The sequence below is a fragment of the Labrus bergylta genome, chromosome 21 (genome assembly GCF_963930695.1).
Source record: "Labrus bergylta chromosome 21, fLabBer1.1, whole genome shotgun sequence".
Lineage (NCBI taxonomy): Eukaryota > Metazoa > Chordata > Actinopteri > Labriformes > Labridae > Labrus > Labrus bergylta.
Genome location: NC_089215.1, coordinates 14,359,026 through 14,386,637, shown reverse-complemented (window position 1 = coordinate 14,386,637; position 27,612 = coordinate 14,359,026). Strand labels below are relative to the sequence as shown.

The following is a 27,612-nucleotide window of genomic DNA, read 5'->3' as shown; positions in this document are numbered from 1 at the left end:
CCCACCTCTTGCCAGAGGTTTATGGCCAGTTAATAGTTTATAATAAACAGAGCAGGGAGGGTGATGCGCGCACAGAGACAGATGAGCACTCGTAGCAGCATTGTAGCAGTTTGGACCGCAACAGTCTGTTCACAGAGACTGCAGTCTGCCATGTAGTTCACAGGTTAACATGTAAACTATAGAGCAGATGATCAACTTTTTGTTTCTTGTCCGTCCACTTACATGCGCAATGGCACGTTCCCGGACTCTCTCTCTCTCTCCCTCTCAAGTGCAGTCCGCGGACCCACCTTTATCTTTAAATGCACATTTTTGACATAATGAGGAAGAGAAAGTCTTGAAAAAAGGTCTGATCTAATGTTAAGACTTGTAAGTAAACTTAAAGTGCAGTTTTTCAAGACAACAGGTCTTAAAGCGAAATGTATTTTTTCCACTCTTTCAGAAGTTGTTTTGCAGGCTCTAAAAGAATATTCAGCCAGGATTTCGAAATCTACGGTTACAACTAGTTATGCTGCTTTGTCTGACAGGGTGATCAAACGTCTTTAATTGTCTTTAAAACCTACGATACCTGCGCAGCTTTTGAAAAGCTCTAAACGGCTGAGAGTTGTAACACTCTGCAGGAGGTATTATAAACAAGGTACAGACTGTTTTAGGGAACAGACATAAAAACAATCACATATTCCGGTGTAGGCTACTGCAGCCACACATCACATTTAACGGGGTAAACTGTACTTTAAATGTTCTTATAGTTGAGAATAATTCCCTGATGCTAGCGGGGCAAATTAGACTATGGCGCGGCAGATTAGACTATGGCGGGCACCACAGTCTAGTTAATTAATGGGAAACACTGGTTGGGTTGGGATACACACTCGTAAAACACATAAATTGTCATACAAGGCTGCAGCTTGTAACAGGACACACACATCTCAGTCTGAAGGTTTGAAAAGGCCTCACCTGCTGTAAAATCATCAGTTTGATTTATTGCACCTCTCATCTCCTTGTCTTGTCCCTTGACCCCCTCTCCTCCCTCTCTCCCTTTCTCTCACTCACAGCTTCTCAGCGCTGCACCACGCTGCTCTGACGGGCACCACAGAACTGTTGTCTCTGCTGCTGGAGGCCCAGGCCACAGTGGATATCAAGGACATCAACGGTATGATGACAGCAGAACAAATTAAACAGCTCAACCCTCGTCGTAGAACAAACCCTCGATACAGGAAAAAGAAAACAGTTCACACTCTAGAAGTCAGCTTGGGTTAAATTGTGCTTAAAAATTTCCTCAACAGCTTTGTGACACTCTGAGAAATAAGTTTGACCCATATGAATAAATATGACTCACTTTGAAGTCTGTCTGCCAATGCAGTGACGGCAGCACTGCAGCTAATATCTGCAGACTTACAGCGAGACAAATACAGTACAATTTATATGAGAGAGGCATCTTGCATACTCATACCAAAGAGGCGTGTGTGACGCTGCTGAGGTCAGCTGTAGGTTTCTGAAGGAATATTTAATGGTTTCATTTACTTTTTGGTGCCTTTGCCAGCCCGTCAGATTAGGAATTCAGAGTTTCATGTAAATTGAATGTACAATGGGGCGGCATCAGAAAGCATTTAACCTTTTGACTTAGTGGACTAATGAGAAACCTGCAGCTTCTCTAAAAGACAATCATTTAAAAGTGTTATGCCAAAACATAAGGGCAGCTGTGTGTCAGTTCTGTTTTAGCTTTAGGTGTTTACACTAAACCTTATGTTGAAACTAGCGTGAAACTACAATCATCTTTGACTTTAGTCTGTATGCATCTTTTCAGAGCCACAGGAGATGTTTAAAAACTGTTTTCACGGACTGAGTAATCCTCGGCATCACTACTAAATAGACTTTGACGTGTTAAATCTGTAGACATTCTTTGAGATACTTCTCACTGCTCTTTCCTTCGCACCTCATCGTCTCCGTGTCTCACTCCCGTTTCTGGCTCCAGGCATGCGTCCTCTCCACTACGCAGCGTGGCAGGGCAAAGCAGACTCGGTGTTGTTACTGCTGAGAGCCGGAGCTGCAGTCAACTCCTCTTCTCTTGATGGACAGATACCGTTACATCTCTCGGCTCAGTACGGGCACTACGAGGTGGTGAGTACACTAACACACTAACACACACACACACACACACACACACACACACACACACACACACACACACACACACACACACACACACACACAGCTCAGGTTTCAGAGAGTCAGGGTGAATGGTTGCCTGTTGGAGGGATTGTTCTCAGGGACCCTTCAGGGCTTTTATACCGATGACATTTTCAGCATGACAACAGATACATTTTAAAGTTCTCACTTTTCTGTCTGTTCAATAGAGACGCAGGACGATTTAAAACGATCATAAAAGGTGGCAGCCTTGACTATAAAGCGCTGCTGGATACACTGGGGTTTATTTCATTGTTAAGATTGGAATTTATTCAGGGCAGCTGTCCTTCTCCTTACTGTACTGCACTGTATGTCCTTGTCTTTTTAATGTCTTGTGCTCTGCCTCGCTCAAACACTAGTTGCCCTCAGGGGACCGAATAAAGTACAAGTTGAAGTTGAAGCTCAGACGCCAAAGGCAAAGTTCAAAGGCATAACCAGTCCTCACATTTCACTGAAATCCACCCTCTTTGTGTCTCATCCTGTATTGTCCACCTACAATACCAGTAAGACCATTAAGGCCATGACACAGGAGTGTGAAGGTAGTGAATGTTCACATTCCTGTCCTCCAGCCTCTTCGGTTTGGCTCCTGGGATGTCTTAATGGACATAAACACACCTCAATCTGTCATAAAACCCATAAAGGAGGCATGAGCTCTTCACTTCAACACCATCAAACACAACAAGGACAATCCCAAACAGAAGTATCGTATGTTCCTCTCTTCTGTTCAAAGACAAAACAGCGACACGCACACACACAGAATGTGTCGGGATGACGGACATGTAGGTGTGTGTGCATAATACATGAGGTCGTATCACTTACATTATCCCTTTCTCTTTCAGTCTGAGATGTTGCTGCAGCATCAGTCTAACCCCTGTCTGATGAACAAGGCCAAGAAGACACCGCTGGATCTGGCCTGTGAGTTTGGGAGACTGAAGGTAAGAGAGTATATGTGATTTGTTTGTGTAACATATAAACCATATTGTGCTGCTTTTTCATAAATATAAGCATTTATTAATAGTCTTCAAAACCATAACGGCTGCAGGCTTGGTACAGTGGTTAGCGCTGGTACCTCAGCCAGAAGGTTCGTGGTTTGAATCCCTGTCTGACAGGACCCTCTTTGTGTGGAGTTTGCATGTTCTCTCCATGCATGCGTTGGTTCCTATGGTGTACTCCGGCTTCCTCTCACTGTCCAAGGACATGCTTGTTAGGTTAATTGGCGACCCTTAATTGCTAGTAGGTGTGAATGTGAGTGTGGCTAGATGTCTGTCTCTATATTTCAGCTCTGTGGTTGACTGGCACCTGTCCAGGGTGCATCCCGCCCAATGTTGGTTAGGATCAGCTCCTGCCCCCCATGCTACACTATGTCTCGTTTGTTTTGTCTTCATTAGGTTTTTTTGTGCAGACTATGTTTTGCACCAGTTTCCCATATTTTTAAGGTCTCAGCAAAAAAAAAAAAAAAAAGATAAAATAGTTGCATCAGTTGCATCAGCCGAGAGACATGAAACAGTCTGTAATGGCTGTAACATCCTGCGGGATTGTGTGAGCCCAATCAAAGAACATCCACTAAAAGCTCTTGTTTTGGTCACTGACAGACTCATCGCTCAACAGTAAAAAACACATCTGTCTCTGTCCGAATCTTGGACAGGATGGATTTCAAGCTAAACACATTCCAAGTATGTCATACATTTGTGTTAAGTATCCCCTCAAATTAGGATGTGAAATAACTTTGACTGGAAGTCATTAGGCAGAGAATTAAAGGGTTGAAACTTTTAATTTTATATGTTGTACAGTTTCTAAGCGACCTTAAACATACGCTTGGTATAATTGTCAAACAATAACTTCTTACTGTATGATTGACATACTGATACACATATTTGTAATGAGCTCAAAATTGCCAATTAAAGGATTTCTGCTCCAGCACTCTGAAGGATTTTGTAATAATGTGATGAATTCTACTCTATCGCTGCTCTTTTCATTGAGGGATTCAGAGACTTAACCTCCGTGTAGTGATATGATTCATTCATGCAGTGAACTAATCCAATAATTTGCATGTAGAAACTCAGTTTTTTGCCCCTTTTTGGATGGCGATGGCCGATATCAAACATGAACCGTGGCTTAGATGAAGTGACCCAGCTGAATTAAGCTTGTTTGAGCGAAAGGAAAGTAGGGCTCTCTGTGGATACATGCACACTGAAACATTAGAAGGATTGCCAGATCACTATGCTTTACTTTCTCTGTCACATTGGCGGATAAACCCAGTAATTCAGAATTAGACTCACACACATTTCTATGTCTGTTAAATGTCCTCATGTCTGGTCTGAGTGTGCAGTTTGGCTTACAAATGGCAGCTTCTGGCTGGTTTTGAGACTCTGGGAGTGACTGGATGCTGCGGTGTCTTCAGACAGCTAGATAAGCCTCTGTGTACTAGTTTGACCCTCTGTGTTAGTCGCTATACATATTTTCAATCCATATATTTCCGAACAACCTCAGCTAGCTCGGCTTTGCATACATATTAACGTCTCCAGCTAAGTCGGTAATTCTCGCTCTGATTCTGCCACTCTTCTGTCCTCACAGCCAACGCTTCAGCTTCATTTTCTCCGCGTTTGATTTTCTCGGCAGGTGGCTCAGTTGCTGCTGAGCAGTAACATGGTGGCAGCGCTGTTAGAGGGGGAGGGAGGAGACGACAACATGGACGGTCCATCCCTCACACCTCTCCACCTGGCAGCCAGGAACGGACACAAAGACATCATCAAGTAAGATCACAGCGAGCTGTGGTGTTGAAATGTTCTATAGTATAACTGTAGCACGCCAATATCTCATCAGTCTCCAGAGTGTCAAGTGGTGATCCATGTACATGCTCAGTGACTTTCAAGTTGAATGACTTGTGTTCATTTCAAATCTTTTCAAAAGTGTTTGATAACTGCATCTGAGGGATCAACGCAATAGATGTGTTTATCAAGATCTAAGAAAGATACCGGCTGATATATCGGTATCAGATTTTTTCTCTCCCCAATATCGATATAGGCCCCAAAATCTCATATCGGTCGGGCCCTAGTTTTGAGACTACCTAAGGTCAACCAGTCAATCGACTATCACTTGAGTAAAGCTGCTGGGATATGATTGATGCTGAGTTTCAATCACACTCAAAGTAATATTCTTTCTTTATTTCCCTATAGTTGAATATTATGATAATGTTTTACAAGAATGATTTAAAAATCAACAATAAAAAAAGACTCCAAAATGTGCAGAATCAAGACCCCTAAGAAAAGCTCAGTAAAGAGAACACGCTTCATCAAATGAAATGGTCATACACAGGCTGCCTGTTTATTTATTTATTTGTTTAATTTTATTTAAATCAATGCTCAGTTCAACCTCCTCAGGTAGCATCTCACTAACTGTTTACACCTCAGGTTAAAAAACAAAAGGGAACTGAGTGTTCTCTGTTCAGTTTCCCCTGCTGCAGAAAAACCTGCCTAAGGAACTTAAAATACATCAGTATCCTCTCTTAAATCACATTTTATATCATAGGGTGCCTCTTCATTCTGCATTTTATCCCCAGTATATCATTAATCTCTTTAATGAACCACTGCTCCTCTGTTCCCCCTTTTAATATCTGTTTAATGCTTAAATGGTGGGTACTTTATCGTTAGATTTTGAAAAGCACTTTGTAACGCTGGTTTTAAAAAGTGAAATACACAAATAAACTAAATTTGCATTTTTAGCACAATAAAAATGACGGAAAAGGCTGTTACTACTGCTACAAATGTTCCTACTGGTTCTTCTAAGGCTGGCTTAATGATTTTCAAATCTTCACTGATTTTATAAAACATGGGAGACCACAGACATGAGGACATTCTAAACTGATTTTTAACGTTATAATCCTCTGAATGCACACACTAGACGACTCGGCCACACTCCCAGACCCAGAGACCACACACCTGCTGTTTGTAGTGACTTCAAAAGAAAAACAAATATGGAGGACACTCAACATCGTCGGCTGGTTCTATTGGCATGTGTTCTGTTTTGCAGCGAAAAAAGGGTGAAAAAGAATATGGGTGAAATCCTGGCTAAGAGGATGGTATAGGCGTGTCATGTTCACTGCCATGTTTGTCGGCTGTAACCTTTGTAACTTTTGCTGCTTTGCTAAAGTGCTCATGATGGATGGGTGGCTGGGTCTCTGTAATATAACATTAACTAAGGTCTTTTACCTGCTTTTTGTAAAGTGTCTTGAGATAACACTTGTTATGAGTTGACGCCAGAGGTGGGGGACACGACTCGAGTTGCAAATTTGAGGACTTGAGACTTGCTTGACTGACAGTGATAAAAGACTTGACTTAGACTTGAGACAGATGACTTGAAATGACTTTACTTTTAGGACTTTTATTTTGCCTTTTTCAAGGAACGGGGATTTATTTTATTTTTTAAATTTCTTTAATTTACCAGCAGCAGAGGCTAGGCCAAAACAACAGGCACCTAGGGCGCGATCACACTGGCAATCCGTACCGTGCCTATAAGCACGCTTCACCCCTAAAGTCCAGTTTGTTTGACCAGTGTCTGACCAGTGTTTGACTCCACGCTTCGGAGAGGTGTGCTTCGGCACGGTACAGTTCATGCACGAGCACAACCACACAGGTACACAACGTTGTCATCCTTCATTTTGGAGAAATCCACAGTGTTCTGTCTGTACCTGACTCATGACTCAATACAAGCCACAAAATAGCTTTCATGTTCTCTGTGTTGTTCTCCAATGTACAGACACGGACCCGGCCGCGCGTAATTTTATTTATTTATGGCTGTGTATCTGATTAAAATGACTTACCGGTACAATAAGACACAGAGTCAGTAAAGTAGCTGTCATGCTCTCTGTGTTGTTCTCCGATGTGCAGACGCGGACTCGACTGCTTGTTTGTAAAATGAGCAATCTTCATAATAACATAAAGCTATGCATGTGTTGTATTACGACGTTATATACAAGAGGTAACCGTACTTGTACTTGTGTTTTGTATTTACAATAATTTAGGATTATTGCATTCTATTGGCATTCTATTTTAGAGGCTTAAGCATCCGGTTTAAAGTCAGAAAAATAATGCTACAAATGTACAAATAAACTAATAAGGTAAAATGGACAGGAAAAATGCTGAATAAATTGTTAGTATTATTATAATCTCTAACATTGTAGTACAAGAAACAGAAGGGTATCAGGTATACCTCATTATTAAGCTAATATTAAGAAAAACTACTTACAGATGACCACTGTCTTAACTGACGTCATGTGGAAACTGGGTAATCAGAATTTTGTATGACTTGACTTGTGACTTGCTTGACCTGAGCAATGACTTGACTTGCTTGATTGTCACCGCAGGAACTTGCAACTGGCTTGAGATGTGAAGGTTGAGACTTGAGACTTGCTTGTGACTTGTACATGTGTGACTTACTCCCATGTCTGGTTGACGCTATACAAATAAAAATTGATTGATTGATTGATTGATATCTGATTGGCGGTGTTCCCAGTCTCCTCAAGCTCTCCCGCTATTATTCCATCGGAGGCAGCCTGACCTGACATAGGGCCTAAAATCATCTAGTAGTGATTTATTCAAGACCACACCAACCGAGACCAAGACATACCCAAGAACAGGGTGCTCAGAGACCGAGACAAGACATACAGGGATCAAGACAGAGTCAAGACCAAGATCAAGGCAGGACGAGACCAAGACATTTAGGGATCGAGACAGAGTCAAGACCAAGACCAAGGCAGGACGAGACCGAGACAAGACCAAGAAATTTAGGGATCGAGACAGAGTCAAGACCAAGACCAAGGCAGGACGAGACAGAGACAAGACCAAAATATTTAGGGTTCAAGAATGAGTCAAGATCAAGACCAAGGCAGGACGAGACCGAGACAAGACCAAAATATTTAGGGTTCAAGAATGAGTCAAGATCAAGACCAAGGCAGTATGAGACAGAGACAAGACGGAGTCAAAATGCTTTAAATTCCGTGACGAGACCTTCAAAAAGTGGTCTTGAAACCGGAAACTATCGTCTAGTGTGTATCCATCCTAAAGAAACAATTTGAACTACTTCAACCATTACGTCATAACTAAGGTTGTCTAGTTACCACTTTTATTATTTCTACAGTACTGTCACTTCGACAGTTATTAGCAATACCGCTTGTGCTACGACAGGTATAATGACTTCCACATCTGCGTTACGCTGATACGCCACCGAATATCAACATCTGTGTGTCAGATCTTTATTCACTGCTGCAGGTGATAAATATTTCCCCTCAGGTAGCTCCAGGAAACAAAACTGTAAAAGCAGAAACATTCAGGAAGAACTCAGTCTGAACTGATATTTAATACCCATGACTTCAGATACCCTGGAGGGGCTTTGTGTGTTATGCCAGCATCTCTGAGTAAATATGTGTGAACTCAGCCAAGTAACTCCACCCTGCCTCTCAGACACACTGCTAATGATTCCCATCCTGAATTAGCAACACCCGCTCCTCCTGCTCCTCCTCTCTCCTCCTGCTGAACTGGAAAGTTGAACATCAGACGGAGGAGGAGAGAAATGTTGAAATGTTCAACAAAGAAGAAAAAATATCCACAGCTTTAGCACACAAGTTTTTTTGGGGGAGTTTAGTCAGCAGAATTTGGCTGTGATCTCTCACTGAGGGATTTATGTCTCTTGAAAGACTTTCAGACTGATACAGCACACACGTCTTATGTTACCTACTTTTTGTGTGGCTGCAGGAGCTTTCAGGGCGGGTTAGAACTGGAGTGTGAACATTTTGTCCCAGGGAAATTTTTAAGATTAAGTCGTTCATTAAGTAGAAACTCGATCTTTGTGGGATAATAACAGAATCTGTGACTTAAAAAAGTTTGATTGGTTAACTGTAAATTATATTTAAATGTCTGAATATATTTATATTTTATTTTTAGGGAAGTCACTCGTTCAGAAGAATCGAATAGTAAATACTTTATGGTAAACTTCTGAGTTAGTAATTAGCACCCATCAAGTACGATTGTTTTTTTGCATTGGCGGATGAATTTGCTCAACATAACGGAGTGATTTGTGACAATTAACAAAGTTTTTTGAATCTCGGTCTCCTACTTGTTCGGCTCTGATTTGTTCAAGCAGTCAAGCAGTCAAGCAGTCCTGCATGAAGCGCACAGGGCTCCGTCTCCTCCTCGTGCCAGTGTTTACTATGATAGATCATGAGACTGAACCTATACAGACACTGATAGGTGATGTTCTGAAATGGCTTGACTCGTGTCTCTTTAGACCGAGATAATATTTAACACAACTCTGAAATACAAACGTAGGATAGAAACAAAACCTCACAGATTCCCTAGTTCACCTCAAATAAAGTGGTTGGGTAAAAAAAAGTAGTGACTGGTATATTTTTGAATCCACCAGTCACAGTGGCAGGTAGGCGAAAGGGTTCATTTCCAACGGAGGTATACTTTTGGACAGACTGTTTCATACACATCCAGTTTCCATAAGTCTTAAAGGAGCAATATTTAACTCTGACACCTAGTGTTTAAAATGGGTACTGCAGTCCCTCTCCTTTCTAGAGTCGATGCTCATGCTGGTTGCCATGTGGTAAACACTGAAGCTTCAGTGTTTAGCGAACTCTGACAACTCTACTTGGAAACATAACTTTAAAGAGAGAGGACACAGAAGTATAGCTTTGATCAAGTTTGGATCGAGTAAACATTCAGAAAACACCACACACAAACACACACACACACACACACACACACAGACACGCACACAAACACGCACACACACAAACACATGTCCTCCTCGTCCTCCTCTTGTTCCCCTCCCTGGTTTTTCGACGCCATCAGCATTCCTACATCTGGGCAACTGTCAGAAGCAGAGTCATGTTTGATAATGTGTGTGTGGGTGTATGAGTGGGAGGTACACAGCTTAATGAGATGTTGCAGATGTCTGTAACAGTTGAGAGGAGTGTTGCCTGCAGCTTTACATGAATGTTTGTGTTTTTCTCAGGTTGCTGCTCAAAGCCGGGATTGACATCAACAGAAGCACTAAAGCGGGGACGTCTCTGCACGAGGCTGCCCTCTATGGAAAGACCGAAGTCGTGCGATTGTTGCTTGATGTAAATATAAAACCTATGTGTCAGAGTACATCAATACATAGTATTAGGCAAGTATAGCAATAGGGATAAATTGTGAAGAACTGTCTTTGTATCAGGGTAGCATGTTGTAGCCTAAAGAGCAAAGACCTTATGCCAAAAAGTAAAATGTGAAGGTGGAGTCAGTAGGCATGTAAGTTGCAGCTTGTAAACACAACATTCAAACTGGACCCCTCCTCCAGGGCTCATCGCCACCTGATGCTCACCCTCACTTCTGGATGTAGTGTGTACGTTTACTGCTTGTAGCTACACTGCAAGCTAACGCACACTAGCTAACCGCTGGTGTTTGTCACCTGCCTGTCCAACAGGAAGCAGACCAACTCCACATCCACGGGTAAAAAACAACACAGGGTTCACCCTTGTTTTAGAACAATTTTTATCCGCTTGGTGTTTCACCTCACTATAATTTTCTCCTCTTTGCCGCTAACTCCACGTCCGTCATATTCGCAAGTTTGAATGTTGTCCAATCTATGAATCATATCCACTATTAAACTCACCTGCTGAGCTGTCATTGGCTGGAGGTAACACACCAGCTCCACCCAGAAACGTCCTGAGTCAATTAAAATAAACCGCAGAGGACATGGCCTCTGCAGACGCTGTCACCACCACACATGTACGGAGGCCCAGAAGGGACGATGGAGCAGCTTTACTTTAAGAGAAATCTGTGTTTTATTTTGTAGGAAAAACAGCTGACTCTGCCTTTAACTAAACTAGAAATTAGGTGATTTTGTTCAATTAAAATAGTGGAATCTGGATTTATAATCTTTACGGTCTTGGAGTTTCATCCAACATTATGAACATTCACCTCTGTTGGTTATGAAATAACTGAAACTATCTGACACATAAACCGTGTAAACAGACCACTGTGTCGGGGTGAGGTCATCTTTAGCATGATCCTGTTTAAACCAAAATCTAAAATAACTTGACTCCTTATTCTTAAACGATCTTACATGTACACTTTCCAGACTTCACACTGCAGTTCAAGTGTTTTTCTTTAATAAGGGAGGAAGGCATTTGAGGGATGGTTTGTTTTAAAAGTGCACCTCACCGACCCAGTAATAAAAAATGTGTGTGCGTGTGTGTGCGTCTAGGCGGGCATCAATGTGAACATACGCAACACTTACAACCAGACAGCTCTGGACATCGTCAACCAGTTCACCACCTCCAGCGCCAGCAGGGAAATCAAACAGCTGCTCAGAGGTCAGGAACTTCTTGATGTTTTTATTCCATGTGTTGTTTTTTTTAGATGAGACGGAGGAAAGTGTGGGGACGAGGTTACTAAATGATGTAGAGAGAATTCACTGGAGCATTTGTCTGCTGTTTGAGCTTGATGATATGCCTTTTTTTTTTTTCCAGAAGCATCCTGTTCTCTGCAGGTCAGAGCGGTGAAGGATTACTGGAACCTCCACGACCCGACTGCTCTTAACCTCAGGGCTGGAGAACTTGTTATGGTACGTGTTTCTGTCAACTACAGAAAGTCACAGCAGGTTGACTCAGCAGAACTCTGGTTTTTACTCAAGTTGTTGTATCTCTGCAGACTCCTCGTATTTCATCCTTTTTTTGTCTTGAAGCTCAACTAGGAAACTGAACCATTATAATTTATGAAGGGTCAAATAGAACATAAAAGGGATTCAGGGTGGGGCTAACTGTGACTGACAAGTTTAACAGTTTATTAAGAACGTCTTGTCCTGATGCCAGACGAGAGCAGGAGCAGGCGGCCACTGACCAAAGTGCGCCGCCTCCCCCTCGTTTCAGAGCGGGTGTGCTGGGATGGCATCCAAAATGCCTCCACCCCCCACACGTCCATTTTGGACGCTCCTTGGTTTGCCAGATATGAGACCAGTTATCAGGTCAAACCAACAAGTGTTGCAGCGATTGTAAGCGGGCAAGAGAACTGGTTCAGATAGAAGTGATTGTACCCGACCTAAAAAGCCTCTGCATGTTTCTAATAAGCTCCACGAGCAGAAACGTGCTCAAACTAGGATCAATATGGGAGATGCTTTTGAAAAATGGAGAGAGGTTAGAACACAGAAAGGTTTACAGACCGATGCAGAGCTGGATAAACACTGAAGCTTCAGTGTCCACCACATGGAAACCTGCGTGAGCATCGACTCTAGAGAGGAGGGGGCGGGGGGAGACAGCTTTCACTGAGGTTTTGAATTTGGACTGCAGTACCCATTTTAAACACTAGGTGTCAGAGTTACATATTGCTCCTTTAAATTATACTGGTTAAAAAAATGAATGTTTGGTAAAAAAACTTCACTTTGTTGGATGAAGGTAGAAACTGGCTCAGGTTTCTAACAGCGTATTTTCTTGAGACCACAGGGAAGCAAAAACTACAAATATTCCACTCTTATACTTTAAATCACAGGCAGAGTATTTCAGTGATGATTATACGATGGAGACCTTCCTGAGTGAATCTTGTTGTTGGGATTTGTTTGTGATGTTGCAGTGTAATTTGGTGTACCCTCTACAGGAGACCACAGCAGAGGAACAGGCTCAAACATGCTGCCGTCACTCTCTCATTACAGACTTGGTTTCATGTGCGGACATCTTGGCTTGTTGTTGTGCTCACTGTGTGTATTTTGATATCTTTGTACGAGTCTCTGTGACGTCTCAGACTCCTGTATGAACTCGTATGTTGTTGTGTGGTGTTTGTTTACATCCTCTTTGGGCATTTTGTAAACACTCACGATGAATAAGTTGTGTATTTCTAGCTCTCATTAAAGTCTTAAAGCATTTCTGGAGGACTCACAAACACGACTACATGTTTAGAGGTGATGCAACGCTGACAACAGAGAACCTGTTCAACTTGCTCTTAACGTTAATCAAACCTCAGACTTTACATAAATAACTAGTCGGTGATTTGTTCATGTTCCTCTGTCTGTGATTGTGAACTGTCGTGAGGTTTACAGAAAATTTAAGCATGCTGATGATTTGTCGCCGCCAGGTCCTGGAGCAGCACTCAGACGGCCGCTGGAAGGGTCACATCCATGACAGCCAGCGGGGGACCGATCGAGTGGGCTTCTTCCCCCCCTCAGTGGTGGAGGTCCTCAGCAGACGAACAGGTAAACAAACAAACAACACACAATGGTGAAAGTAGTCATGTAAATTTAAGGTGCTTTGGTATTTAGTTTTTCCCGCTTCTTGTTACTTTTGTTTATTAAGACTTGTTTAATGTTATTAAGAGACAGGACTGATCCGATCTTATCTGTATTGGGTCCGATTTGAGCTAGCCAATCGGAGGAGAGTGGGCCAGCGGGGGGGCCTTAAAGAGACAGCAGCTTTAATGAGGCGTTTAGGGCGGAGACTAAAACAAGGGATTTTACAGATGCCAATATCAGATAAAGAAGGAGGTTTTTGAGCTACACATCTCGTAACGCTACTCAAAATGTGTCCCAGACTGACATAATAAATGGTCAAAGTGAGTTTAATAGATCTCTTTAACATCAGTGCATCCCTAGTTTATATAGTGGTCACCTCATACTCCATAAACAGAGAAGGAATACATTAAAAATGAAATTCTTCTTACAGTAAATCAGACCTCTGAGAGCAGAGCGAGACTAAATGTTTCCTCTCCAAAAGCGTGACTGTTGTAACTCTGTCCCAGGGCCAGATGAAAACCTCCACTCTGAGCTGACAGAGCGGTGGTAAAGAGCTAACTGAACCCAGAGGTTATAACTGGGCTAAGAATTCAAGTCGACCCTCGTGCACAGACAGGATCTGTCATGTTGGCATGCACGATCACTGGACGCTTCGCTAAATCATCATATTTAATCCCTGAGAATAAAAGGAAAATGATCTCAACGCTTGTTCTGCAGCCGTAAAGCCACTGACATTCAAACAGCGAGACGGGCTCGCACAGTGAGGGCTCCAGTAACAGCAACGGACAGGGATGCACAAACGCAAACACACACACGCAGGCTAAATCATTTCTGGGTCTTCAAGAAGCCAGGCAACACACACACAAACGCAGATACTCACACACACAGACACACATTAATAGGATTACTACGGCCAGATTGCAAAGTGTCAGCTCAGTGCTAAAGCCCTCACAGTCTGCGTCGGGAAATTGTGTGTGTGTGTGTGTGTGAGAGTGTGTGTGTGTGTGTCTGCTCATGCTTGAGGGAGAAGATACAACAGAAAGAGAGTTTGACTTTAAGTCGTTGACAGGCTCTTTGCTTATGAGGCAAACTCAGCTGTGAGTGTGTGCATTTGTTTGTGTAAGTGTGTGTTTGTGCTTGTGTGTGCGTGTGCGTGTGCGTGTGTGTGCGTGTGTGTGCGCGTGTGTGTGTGTGTGCGTGTGTGTGTGTGTGTGTGTGCTTGTATGTGTGTGCCTGAGCTGTGCGATAATGTCAATGGTGTCAGCAGCTGAGGACCAACAACACACAAAGGGAAAGTAAGCCCTTCTAGCGTCGCTGGTGATCTCACATTCCCATTCAGCAGCCTCTTATGTAACACAGGGAGGATTTACACTGAATTTGTTCTTTTTTAGCAGATTGTTAATAAACAACAAAACATCGTAAGTCCATAATGTGCTCACGCGACTTCAAAAAGTTGATTTTACTGCAGTCTTGAAGCTCACTCCTGTGCATGCAGCTCAAACTATCCAGCACACATGCATGAACATGAACTTCTCTCCCTCACTCGTGCATGCCAGCCTCACCTCATTCCTCTCTCCCTGACACTAGGGGGCACTCTCACCCGCCAAGCTTCAAAACCTCGCCAGCGACAGCACTTTGCATCCAGAGCTCCTTCCTCAAGCAACAGTCCCGCCCCTCAGTCCGAAGACTCACTTGGCTATGATCCCACAGGTAGAAAAGCACACACATACACACACACACACACACACACACACACACACACACACACACACACACACACACACAGCAGGTTCTGTCCATCTGTTTGTTTTCTGTTCACCACCTGTGATCCGTTCATCGTTGCCCAGGCGACAATGGATTATTGAACAGGTACACCAGGCTCAGGCGGAGGGGCACATGAGGGGCAAAGAGTCTCTGTTTGAAACATAAAAGACACAAAACGACAAGAGACGGTACAAAACTTCAAAACCAACAAAAAAACAACCCCAAAGGAAAGTGAAACAACAAATTCAATCTTATTGGGCCCATTGATATTAAGGGCACACTCACACTAGGCAACCGGTACAAAGTCCAGTTCGTTTGACTAGTGTGAGTGCTCGGTACTCTTCCTTGGTCCTGGCACACTTTCAAGAGGTGTGCTTCGGCACAGTACAGTTCATGTTTATTTACTGTCTATAAATGTAATACCATAAAACTGACAAGGAGACACACAAAGACTATAACTCATCTAAAAATGTATGAAAACATGTGCAAATGAATCAAGACGTGATGCAAAATGACCCCAAAAAGCGACATTTAAAACACCACAAAGAGGGTTTTTCTGTTTTAGAGTTGTTGCTGATATGTAGCAGGACCTGAGTCCCATTGTTTCATAATCCGTTGATGTTCCCTGGTTTCACATTTCCCTCCCGATCTGCCCCTGTGATCCAGGCCTCCTCTCGATCACGCCTCCTGTGCTCAGCGTTGGTAGGAGTAAACAGTGAAGTGTGTGTGTGTGTGTGTTTGTTAGGTGCTTCTTTCGACAGTCAGCTCCCAGCCCCAGCTAGTCCTGCTAGCCCCACTCAGGACGTTTGGGTCCTCAGGAGCTCGCCCAGCGGTAAGGGTGTGTGGTCCCAAAAAAAACCCTGCTACCCCACCCCACCCAGTGTGAGCCTTTAGACTAGATCCAACCCCAGCAGCTCTGATAAACACTGCGTCTTTCAGGAAGCTTATTCCCATCTTTATCCCTTTATATCCCAACGTCTTGACCTCACCATGCCACCCTGCAAATCCAACCCCACCCCCAACCTGCCCCGCTCTGACCCCAATAATCCATAACCAGAGTTTACTCACAGCAGGACGACGTGGTGAGTGAGCAGCTCTGCTTTACAGACTTTTCTTTGACTCCTCTGTTTCTCCTCCTCACTTCTGTCTCGGGGCTTTTTTCTGCAGCTTTCTAGTGCAGCTGTCTCCGTCCTGAATGTCTGCACCGTAAATAAGAACATGATCGAAAATTATCTTAACAAGTCCTTTCTTCTGGTGTGTTAGCGCAAATGCATTTAAAGGAGCAATATGTAACTCTGACACCTAGTGTTTAAAATGGGTACTGCAGTCCAAATTCTAAACATTGTAGAGAGCTGTCTCCTCCTGCCCCTTCCTCTCTAGAGTCGATGCTCACGCAGGTTGCCATGTGGTGGACACTGAAGCTTCAGTGTTTATCCAGCTCTGCATCGGTCTGTAAACCTTTCTGTGTTCTAACCTCTCTCCATTTTTCAAAAGCATCTCCAATATTGATCCTAGTTTGAGCACGTTTCTGCTCGTGGAGCTTATTAGAAACATGCAGAGGCTTTTTAGGTCGGGTACAATCACTTCTATCTGAACCAGTTCTCTTGCCCGCTTCCATCGCTGCAACACCTGTTGGTTTGACCTGATAACTGGTCTCATATCTGGCAAACCGAGGGGCGTCCAAAACGGCCGTGTGGGGGTGTCTTAAAACTGCCTACATTCTCTGGTCCAAACAAATCCAGAGCATTCAGGAGCAGAATCTAAAGTTAGAAGGAGGACATACTGGCTGCTGCATTGTTGTCAGAGAAGCCAGCACTTCAGCATAGCATGTTTCCTTAATGTCTGATCATATAGTAAGGTCACTTTATCATTTCACTCACTACACTTCTTACTGATTAGAGTTTTACAGACACTGTAGAGGCAAACACTGTTTGGAGCTCATATTCACGCAGGCTTATGAAAAAGCGTCTTCTGTCGAGTATTTAGAAGAGTAAGGACACTAAACGTTTATTAAGTATGAACTTCAGGGGCGCGCTGGTGGCGCAATAAATAGGGCGTGCACCCCATGTATTGAGGCTGTCGTCTCAAGCGGGCGGCCCGGGTTCATATCCCGCCTCCTTCCCGCATGTTGCTCCTCCTTTATCTTCCAGGTTTCTGACTCTATCCACTGTCCTATCTCTCGATTAAAGGCACAAAAGCCCCCAAAAAAAGTATGAACTTCAGATACTTTGACGTCACAGATCTGCTCTCAGAAATAAAACTTATCGGTATATCGTTTTAAAACTGTAATACGACGTGCATCCATTTCTCGACTATTTAGCGTAGAGAAAGAAAGTACTGATCCTACTCAAGCTTGGAGCAGTGAATGGAAGGTCCTGATTGGTTAAATAAGGTATTCATTGAAAGGTCAGAGTGCATGAATTAGTGCAGGAGCCTCTTGTTGACGTTATCCACCTCCAGTTTACGCTCTAAAAAGCTTTTCTCTCTTGAAATTCTCTTCAGCTATAAGTCCACATTGTGATCTCTCTCTGTCTGTTCTTCTTCTGTTTGTCTTTTTTTGTTTCTCTCTCAGGTGACAGAAACAGTGTTGGCAGCTCGGGCAGTGTGGGCAGCAGCCGCAGCGCCGGCAGCGGTCAGAGCTCGGAGAGCGGACACAAACAGAACGGGACTCAAAATCGGCATAATGCTGAAAACGGCAAGGTTAGATCTGCTCAGGAGTCTTGTATACGTACCAAGTCTTCCAACACTATTTATAATTACAAGGTTCCTTCCTTTAATGACTTTAACGGCACAAGACATGGAGGATGTCTCTTCTACGATCATGCTTTTTACGTGATGAACTTATTCCAAGAGAAATTCTCTGGATTCTCTGACCACATTGTATTTCCTGCAAGGTGCCTCAGCAAATTCAGAGATTCAGTAGTTTATCTCATTGTATGTTCCTTCACGTGTCTGTTTGCAGATGGCACCCTCTGCTGGTGATTTAGGAGAACATCTCCACACTTTGGGAACGGAGCAAAGCAAACAGGCAGATGGAAGCACAGGTGAGTCAGGCAGCACTTTGTGTCCTTCTTATAGATCACATTAGATTTACTTATTAAAGGTCTTTGGGCAGTATTGCAAAAGGACAAATATACAGCTGAGTGCAACAACAGAACAGCAAAGATCTGCAACCGCACCAACTAGGACATGCAAATACGAGATAAATAAGGTTGCATCACCCGTTCCTAGAGGGGCTTTGTGTCAGTTAAAGATTTTTTTTAAGGAGGTGTTCGCACAAAAGTATGAAAGCTTAAATAATTGACATCGATTTTATCAGACAGGTGCAGAGGGAGAGAAATAAAACCATCAAAATATTGCAGACAATCTCCCGCTCAGTGGCTTAATTGCACAATTACATTATGTTGCTGATATGTTGCCAATGTTTTTGTGCAGTTAAGACAGCGTGCAGATGTGTTCCTGCAACTTTTTACACATTGAAAAAAGTGTATGCACTTCCAGCTATCTCATGAAGTAATACGTCATGTGAAAAGAAAAAATCCTGCACACTACTCCAGCTAAGCATCACCAGTTTCTCAGAAAGAATCACAACGTTTTGTTCCTCTGAACCTTTGTCGAGTGTGTTGTGATTTTTTTTCTAATAAATTGGTGATGCTTAGCAGGAGTCGTGTGCAGGATTTTTTTCTTTTCAAGTGTCAATAACAGATTAAAACAGAGAAGTTAAAACAATTGACAACAAGCGAAGAGCAACAACAATTCAAATGTGCAAAATGATTCACAGATAAAGTGCAGAAGTTGTGATCACTGATTTCATTTCAGAAACACATCATCTCGTGTTTCATGTGCACATTTCTTCACCGTCTCACACAGATGCCTGACTCTGAATCAGCACTGTTTGCTTTATCCACTGAGGAGCTTAGAAGAGAGTCCGCTGTGAGCTGCACTTTCACAGGGGCAGAGAATCTTTGAAGGTGGTGACGGTGGTTTTTAACTTCTCCACCTCTTCAGATAAAGCCGCCCAGCTCAGAGCCGTCTCATCCTCACACAGACCACCTGACGATCCCGCCTCTCTCTTTCATACAGTTTCCGAAGAGTCATGAAGTCTTAGCCGTAATCCTGCTCTGACCACGTTTCGTTCCCTGCTGTGATTCATGATGAGAAGATGCTAAGTCTTTTCACTTGTGGTCGTCCTTGTGCTTCATTTCCAACATAGAGGAGGCCGGCAGAAGTGATTACATTTCTAAATTTTCTAAATCTCCGTATAAACTGATATTCATCACTGGTTATAAAAGCCACAAAATACATACCGTACAAAAACACAATAATATTAGCTGACATAGTGAGAATCTGCTGACAGCAGCTCCATCAAAAACAGACCAGAAGGACCCAGCTGAGGTCAAATACAATCTGAAACACAACAATAGCATCATGTTGTTGTTTCAAAGGAAAAATGTGCGATTCATGAGCATCCAGTAGATGTCGCCCCTTGAGCACCAGCATGACACCAAAACAAACTGCCGATTGGCCACTCCTCCTCCACACTGAAGCCTCCGCTCTCCTCCAGTGATTCACCTCCAACTGATATATTTATGAGTAACATGTCGCACAGTCTTCCTTTAAACCAGGGATGTCAGAGTTCTATTGGGTCGGCGGCCGTATTTGTTCAAATGAGACCTCAAGTGGGCCGGACTAATTTTGCCAACATCACTATAACTCAACACATGGATATATAGGCTAATGTATGATTGTATAGAAAACTTTAACATTAACATTAAGCAGAGGGGTTAACTCTGTCATTGCAAACTGCATGTTGGCACATGGAAATATTTAAATGTACCACATTACAGAAGAAAATATCAATAATTATGTTTTGTTTGAGATTATTATATTATATTTAAATATTGGTGTTCAAGGTTATAGAAACTTTGACTCAGGTTATTCTACCTGCCCTGGGGGGGGGGGGGGGAGAGGGGGAGAGAGAGAGAGAGAGAGAGAGAGAGAGAGAGAGAGAGAGCCATCTCCGTGCGCAATTCGAGAAAGCATTTTAGCGCTGCTCCTCGGTTAAACCAGCAGACCTCTGTATGATTGGACAGCCTGTGATATCATTTTTGGATAAGAATGAAATGTTCAGTAATAGTTATATTTTTACAGTCTGATGAAAGCTGGTGTTTTTACAATAAGAGGTAAAACTAGTCGGGAGATGCATCAGGCTCAACGTCTGGATGTGAGGAGACGGTCTGGGCCGTTACGCATGGCGGAGATGATTGTTTTTTATTTGCACGAGCTGCTCTTTGTGGCTTACTCCATAGGAAGCTTTGTTATCATCACTAAAACTTTTGTTTTACATCAGTCAAGACAGGAGAAACTGGTAAGAAGTGTGCACAGAACTGAAGACCGTCATGATGCGCACGCAGTGCAGCGGTGTGCCTGTCATTTAGTCCCGTAGCTTTGATAAAATTCTGGCAACTTGTGAGCAAATAAAACTAAAGAAATATCGCTCCTTCGATCTCTCTTGAAAACCTGCATTCTGTGTCACCTCTCTCAGGTATTCAGGCTGTTTTCTGATGTGATGTATTACCAGCGTAATGCAGGAGCAGCTCATCTTTTTTATAATACTCCCTGCTGAGAAAATAGTTCAAAGTGCCCCCTTTAATTCATATTTGTATCATGATATCAACCTTTACGTTGCTCATTTTACATTACAATTCGGGGAAAATACGTATTACAAATATTTCATTTATAAAAATATTTTTCAATACATTTCCTCCTTCTTCCCAAAACGTCTCACGGGCCGTATGAAACCTGCTGTCGGGCCGTATGCCTGACATCCCTGCTTTAAACTGATACGATGCCGCTAATATGAATCAGCTGCTGCAATCGGTGGGTTACAAATGATTTGCTGATGGTCAAGTATCTGTGAACACTGATACTCAGTGCATCTCTAGAATATGTTTAATGATATAATTCTACATAAATATAAGAAAATATACTGATATTGTTACATTTTAAACACTCCTACTTGAGCTTACTCACACCTGAAGAATGCTGTTAAAGACAGATGCAGTATGAAGCCGTGTGTTTGTTCTGCAGGTTGTGATGTTGTTGAGTTCAGTCTGAACGGAAATGAGCTGAGAGCAGAGCCAAAAAGCTTACCTTACCTCCCCACAGAAACCAATAAAACCACCAAAAAAATAGCTTCTCTCAAACACACAACCAATAAAAGCAGCCGATTACCTCCCTGAGACAACAACACTAAACTGTGTGTGTCTGTGTGGTTGTGTTCTTGTGTGTGTGTGTGTGTTTGTGTGTTTGTGTGTGCACAATGTTTGATCTGAACAGCAGGTGCACAGAAATCACGCACACACACACACGTTGCAGCTTTACTTTTGTCTGAAGCTTTACTTTTGTCTGAAGCTTTTTTCAGCTCAGATCTTTTGAAATGTTGAGGAGTGACGCGCTGGATGAGTCGGAGGATCTCTATTTGAGTGTCGGAGTGAAGGAGAAGAGAAATGAGGAGGGGGGAGGGAGAGTGAGAGGGAGGAGTCAGAGGGAGGAGACAGGAGCAGAAAGAGAAAAACACATGAGACAGGGAGAGAAAGAGAGAGAGAGTATCTGACTGAAGTTGTAGAAACGATAAGAGTGAGAGAGGATGAAGTGTCAAACATCAGGAACTCTGTCCGTCTCCTTCCTCCTGAATGGTAAGAAATCATGACGGGATGTTTGATGTTCTGACTGCAGGGGATTGATCATCATTTGAGTTTCTAGATTCTGAAATGAAATGTGTCTGTTAACTTTAGAGAGGAACCTGACAAAAGTCCCTGAAGGATTTGTTCTGATGTTCAGATTTGCAAGGACAAAGATTTACAGTCCTTTTTTGTGTGTGCAGATTTTCTTCCATAATGTTTTACAGGTGCAAAGAAGTGTACGTGTTCGGGTTGTCTCAACTTGTTTTGACAAAATCTGAGTCAGTTGTTTGCTGGAGCGTAAAACACTCGACCAAAACGCTGATTAGGTTTAGTCTCCTGCCCTGAGGTCAAATACCTCTTTCCTAGGTGTGTTTATCTCTCTCAGGAGAGAGCAGAGCCTCAAAAACAAAACACAGAGAAATGAAAAAAAACTGAAAGATAAACTAGTTCGAATCTGGAAGCTGGAAGTTGTTTGCTTTCTGGGCATCTGAATTTTTTTATCAACCAACTTAATACTTTAAAGGAGCAATATGTAACTCTGAAAAAATTAGTACTGCAGTCAAAATTCAAAACATTGTAGAGAGCTGTCTCCCCCCGCCCCCTCCTCTCTAGAGTCGATGCTCACGCAGGTTGCCATGTGGTGGACAATGAAGCTTCAGTGTTTATCCAGCTCTGCATCGGTCTGTGAACCTTTCTGTATTCTAACCTCTCTCCATTTTTCAAAAGCATCTCCAATATTGATCCTAGTTTGAGCTCGTTTCTGCTCGTGGAGCTTATTAGAAACATGCAGAGGCTTTTTAGGTCGGGTACAATCACTTCTATCTGAACCAGTTCTCTTGCCCGCTTCCATCACTGCAACACCTGTTAGTTTGACCTGATAACTGGTCTCGTATCTGGCAAACCGAGGGGCGTCCAAAACGGCCGTGTGGGGCTGCCTTAAAATGACCTACCTTCTCTGGTCCACGGCAAAAACAGCAGCAGCTTTGAAAAATTCATCTGAGTGTTGAGACACTTTATATATGAAGTACTTTGTAAATGTTGGTAATTAAAAGGTAGATGGATTCCATCAGGAGGACACGATCAAACCGCTCGCCCGAGGGCAAAACAGGCAATGATGTGAGAACTGAAGGAAAGGTGCATTCCTCAGTGATCTGTGGTGATGAGTCTGGACTGAGAGAGCGAGATGTGTCAGGACTGTGTTCAGTGAGTTTTCACTGATCAGATAGATAACGCACCTCCGCTCACCTGAACAGACCCAACAACAACCCCCCCCTACTTAAAGAGACAGCTGCACAAAGAAGCTTAACATGACTTCACTTACCAAGTTCTACACGGCCAAGGTCATGGACTTTTACACTTGTCCCTGTAGAGTGTAGAGTCAAACGCTGTGATTGATTGTGTGTGTTTTGCAGGTGGTTCCCGTCGGCAGGTAAACGGCACTCCTCAGAAAGGCTTTGTGAGGCCGGAGCACCTCCTGGAGGGCAAGGTGAGTTCAGGAGATCACAGCTCTTTGATTTGTCTGAGACAGAAAAAGACTCATAAATATTCCCCGTTTTATTTTTGTTTTCTTCAGGACGCTGAGGCCATCTATCAGTGGCTGTGTGAGTTCCAGCTGGAGCAGTACACGTCCAACTTCATCAACTCAGGATACGATGTTCCCACCATCAGCAGGATGACCCCTGAGGTGTGTCTTACAGGTTCAGGTTTTGCACTTGTAGGTAAATGTGGTTGCAAGGAGAGTCACATGTACTAAATACAGTGCAAATGCACAGTACATGGGCAAAAGTTGTATAATCGTACAGTTTGATGAACAAAGTGAGCTCTGAAAGTTACAGCGCCCAGAACATTAAAATGCATAAATAAAGGAGCAATTTAGAAGCATGACATCAGCTCTCCAGCCTGCTATCTCTGTCCCTCCATACAAGACCGTCATGAAATTACCAACAGCCACATCGAGCAGCAAAGACAAAAACAAAACCTGATACTCACAGATATCCTACAGCTTTGCTCCGCTCAATAACGACTGCTGGGTCGAAGCTGCTCCTAACGCGCTTTGTTCTGCACTTTGGATCTGAAAGTCTTGGTCCAGAAGGAAGAACAGCCTGTTGTACAAGAGCTGTAAACTAAACTGTTCAAGGCGGCAGTAGCTCAGTCTGTAGGGACTTGGGTTGGGAATCGGAGGGTCGCCGGTTCAAGTCCGGAAGTTGGTCTGGTAGCTGGAGAGGTGCCCGTCCACTTCCGAAGTGCCCTTGAAATGCTCTGGAGCGCTCGCTGTGGGCAGCCGCCTCACTCTGAGACCTCTCCATTAATACATGTCCACAGGATCCTGTTTGTGCATGTGTGTATATTTCGGCCTGTGTGTGTGTGTTCATGTTCATTAGACAGAGTTCCCCCTCGCGGGATTAATAAACTGTCCAAGGTCTCTAGACTAAACAAATACGCTGCACTCCCCCATTGGCTGAAACCGTCTTGCCCCTGAAACACCTCTGTTACTCTCTCTGAAGACGGAACAGAGGAGGGATCACTACGTCCCCCCATTCCACCTTCGGGACATTCAGATTGAAGGTCACAGGGGTGTTAATATCTCGGCTTGAAACAACAGTCTGAAAATAACCATTGATCACTGAGTGCTGACTTGTCTTTGTAATGAAATAAGAATAAAGTAAGATTGTCATATATACTTGTCAATAATCATCCTACTGTAGCAGTCAGTCCTACATTTGTATAATGAGAGTTGTTTGTGATGTTTCGAGGTGTTGATTAAGCGGCTGCGTCCATGTTTTTTGTTCTTCAGGACCTCACAGCCATCGGAGTGACAAAACCGGGACACCGGAAGAAGATTTCGATGGAGATCGGCAAGCTGAGCATCCCTGAGTGGCTGCCTGATTACATTCCTGTGAGTGACATGATTTAACATTTATTAATCCTTTCTACTTTTCTCGATTTTGATCAGACGAGTGATTCATCCACGATGATGTACCTTTTTATTTTTGTTTGCTGCTCAGTCTGACCTGGGAGAGTGGTTAAGTGTGATTGGACTTCCTCAGTACCAGAAGAGATTGAGTGAAAATGGATATGACTCCATCACCATCGTCAAAGACATCACCTGGGAGGACCTGCAGGAGATCGGCATCACCAAACTGGGTCAGGAATCTCTGCTGCTAAATGTTGTCTCAGAGGAGGACATTTTTCCATCATTGGATGTTTAAACTTGTGTACTTCAATTGTACTTCAAAGATTTGAATGATTGTTGTGTCTTTGTTTCAGGCCATCAAAAGAAGCTAATGTTAGCTGTGAAGAGGCTCTGTGACCTGCAGCGCTCTCGTAACAATGCCGACAGGGCCGGAGGCGGGACTCTCAGACGGAAGCCCCCAGCTGCTCTGGAGTTGGTGGCCATCGAACACACACCGACACACATAGTGCACACTCACAGTCGCTCTGACGCTCCTTCTGAGGACTGCTGCCCCTCCCCTCGCACACCAAGGACACTCCTCTCCTTCCAGGACAGCGAGTTGAGCGCCGAGCTGCAGAGCGCCATGATGGGCAGGGCGGGAGGTGGAACTGCAGAGGCATTCTGCATCAGGGGTGTGACCTCCGCTGCAGCCATGTCGGTCAGTCAGGAGAGCATTAGCATGCGGTCACGGGGATCTGGGAATTCTGGGAATTCCGGGAACTCAAATTCAGGATACCCTCAAGATCACCAAGCAGCACCGTCAGCGCGGACGTGCAGCCAATCACAGGAGAGTCTGGGGAGCGGTGCAGGAGAGGAGGCCAAACGTGGAAGAAGTAGTCCTGGAGGGAGAAGTAGACAGAGACCGACAGAGATGTGGGAGCAGCAGAGTCGATCTGCCACACCCAACAAACTCCCCTTCTCCCCCCTGACTCCCCCTCTCACCCCCAGCAAGATGCCCCGTTTCGCCTACCCGGCTGTCCCCCCCAAGGCCAAACACTTCCAGTCTCCGAGCCGCCTCTATCAGCCTCAGCAACACCCCCCCTCGTCACCGTCCCCGCTGCCCTCCCCCACACAGAAGACATTCAGTTACCTCCAGGCCCAGACAGGAGGAGTCAACGGGGGTCAGTGGGTGCTCTCCAAACCTCTGCCTGGAGCCGTCCCTGTGCTAGGACCCCGACCAGGTCAGGTCCTCGCTGACGCTGCCCAGAGGGGCCCGCACAAGAAGCGCGCACAAAGCCTGACTCGCTACGCTCTGTCGGACGGCGAGCCGGACGAAGACGACGACCTCGCTCCCCAAAACACTTCATCTTCCTCTGCAATGATGCCCTCTTACGCCACTCTGTCACGCAGGCCAGGACGCGGCCACACCAGCGCCACAGGAGCCCAACGCCACATCAACCGCAGCCACTCGTTCGCTGTGAGATCCAGACGTAAAGGCCCTCCTCCTCCGCCACCAAAAAGGATGAGCTCTGTGAGCGGCAGTCCGGCACGCCAACCAGGAAATGGGAAAGTTACGGAGGCTGAGGTGAAGGGAGGGGTGGAGACGGAGAGCACGGGCAGCGTCAGGAGCATCGCAGCGCGGCTGGAGGGGAGCAGCAGCAGCAGCGGCGGCAGTCCATCCAGGAGGATGGATATTCCACCAACAAATGTCCCCAGTTCACCTGTTTTCAGCCCAGTTTCCTCTCCCATTCCACATGTTATGACTGCTCATATGATCCTACAGAACTCCAAACCCGTCCCTGCGCTCGGAGTGGGGGGTCTGAGGAGGACAGGAAGCGAGAGGACAGAGGAAGAGAAAGTGAGGAAAAGTGAAAGGATGTCTAAAAGCGCCACACCATCTCCAAAACACCTCGCTGTCGAGCGCCTCCCGTTCGCAGAAGAAGGAAACCGCACCATCAAACAGAGACCCAGGACAACATCCATCAACCAATCAGACGCTGAAGTCAAGACTCCTCCAGAGGGTCAGCTCCAGACCCCGAGCAGCCTGGAGCTCCCGGAGTTTAACCTTAAAGAGTCGGACACGGTGAAAAGACGACACAAACCCAAAGACTCGCTGTCGCCCGACGAGGCCACGCCCCCCCACAGAGACGACAGCCACCCGCATATCAGGAGCCTCCACCCACAGAGCGACGTCAGTCCGCAGAGCGACGATGAATCTCAGAGGCCGGGGAGGATGTTCCAGAGAGCAGGATCCATGGGAAAAGGTCCAAAGCCTCCAGTCTTCTCAAAACCTTCCAGTCCTTTCAAACAAACCCCAAACAGTAGACCAGCAACCCCCCAGAAAATACCACAAACTAATGCACCCACAGCCATTCCTCAACTTACCAGTGTTCAGATTCACACCGTCTCCCCGAAGCTGGGCGGCAGCGTTCACACACACACAGGTATAACCAGTCCAAACCTCGGAAGACACTCACAGACAGCGACCCCGAAACCAGAGAGTCCACAGAAAGGTTCAGGTCTTTCAGTGAGACTTCCTCCGTCCGGCTTGGCATCAGCAGCAGGTAACACCGACCAAAAAAACGATTTTGTTTACCTCGATTAAAAACGTACTTTGTGACTTTCAGAGCAGATTCTCAGACCAGAACAAGCGATCTCTTTAGACCCCCCTCCTCAATCCCTCAGACCTCCCCTCCCCCTCCCTATCCTGTTTCATTATACCCTAAACACTGCGTCCACAGGTTATCAAAATGTCCTTTGGTGCTTTTCAATATCAATGTTTTAAAACGATGCAGTCGACGTTATTTTATAGATTAATAGTACCGA

General features: G+C 44.4%; 1 protein-coding gene across 4 annotated transcripts in view; it reads left to right on the top strand.

The window, feature by feature from the left end:
* Positions 1-27,612, top strand: part of LOC109987130 (caskin-2-like) — a 62,577-nt gene that overhangs the window by 33,055 nt on the left and 1,910 nt on the right. For 2 of the 4 annotated variants that reach the window (XM_065949716.1, XM_065949718.1), the window contains 17 exons: positions 1,050-1,147; positions 1,970-2,115; positions 3,021-3,116; positions 4,801-4,934; positions 10,195-10,303; positions 11,431-11,539; positions 11,696-11,790; positions 13,290-13,407; positions 15,031-15,153; positions 15,953-16,039; positions 17,780-17,907; positions 18,170-18,251; positions 23,306-23,379; positions 23,467-23,577; positions 24,688-24,789; positions 24,899-25,037; positions 25,161-27,350. In XM_065949716.1, coding sequence (XP_065805788.1) covers positions 1,050-1,147; positions 1,970-2,115; positions 3,021-3,116; positions 4,801-4,934; positions 10,195-10,303; positions 11,431-11,539; positions 11,696-11,790; positions 13,290-13,407; positions 15,031-15,153; positions 15,953-16,039; positions 17,780-17,907; positions 18,170-18,251; positions 23,306-23,379; positions 23,467-23,577; positions 24,688-24,789; positions 24,899-25,037; positions 25,161-27,350 — 3,941 coding nt within the window. The remainder of the gene's footprint in view (positions 1-1,049; positions 1,148-1,969; positions 2,116-3,020; positions 3,117-4,800; positions 4,935-10,194; positions 10,304-11,430; positions 11,540-11,695; positions 11,791-13,289; positions 13,408-15,030; positions 15,154-15,952; positions 16,040-17,779; positions 17,908-18,169; positions 18,252-23,305; positions 23,380-23,466; positions 23,578-24,687; positions 24,790-24,898; positions 25,038-25,160; positions 27,351-27,612) is intronic. The other 2 variants (XM_065949717.1, XM_065949719.1) reach the window with 2 other exon arrangements.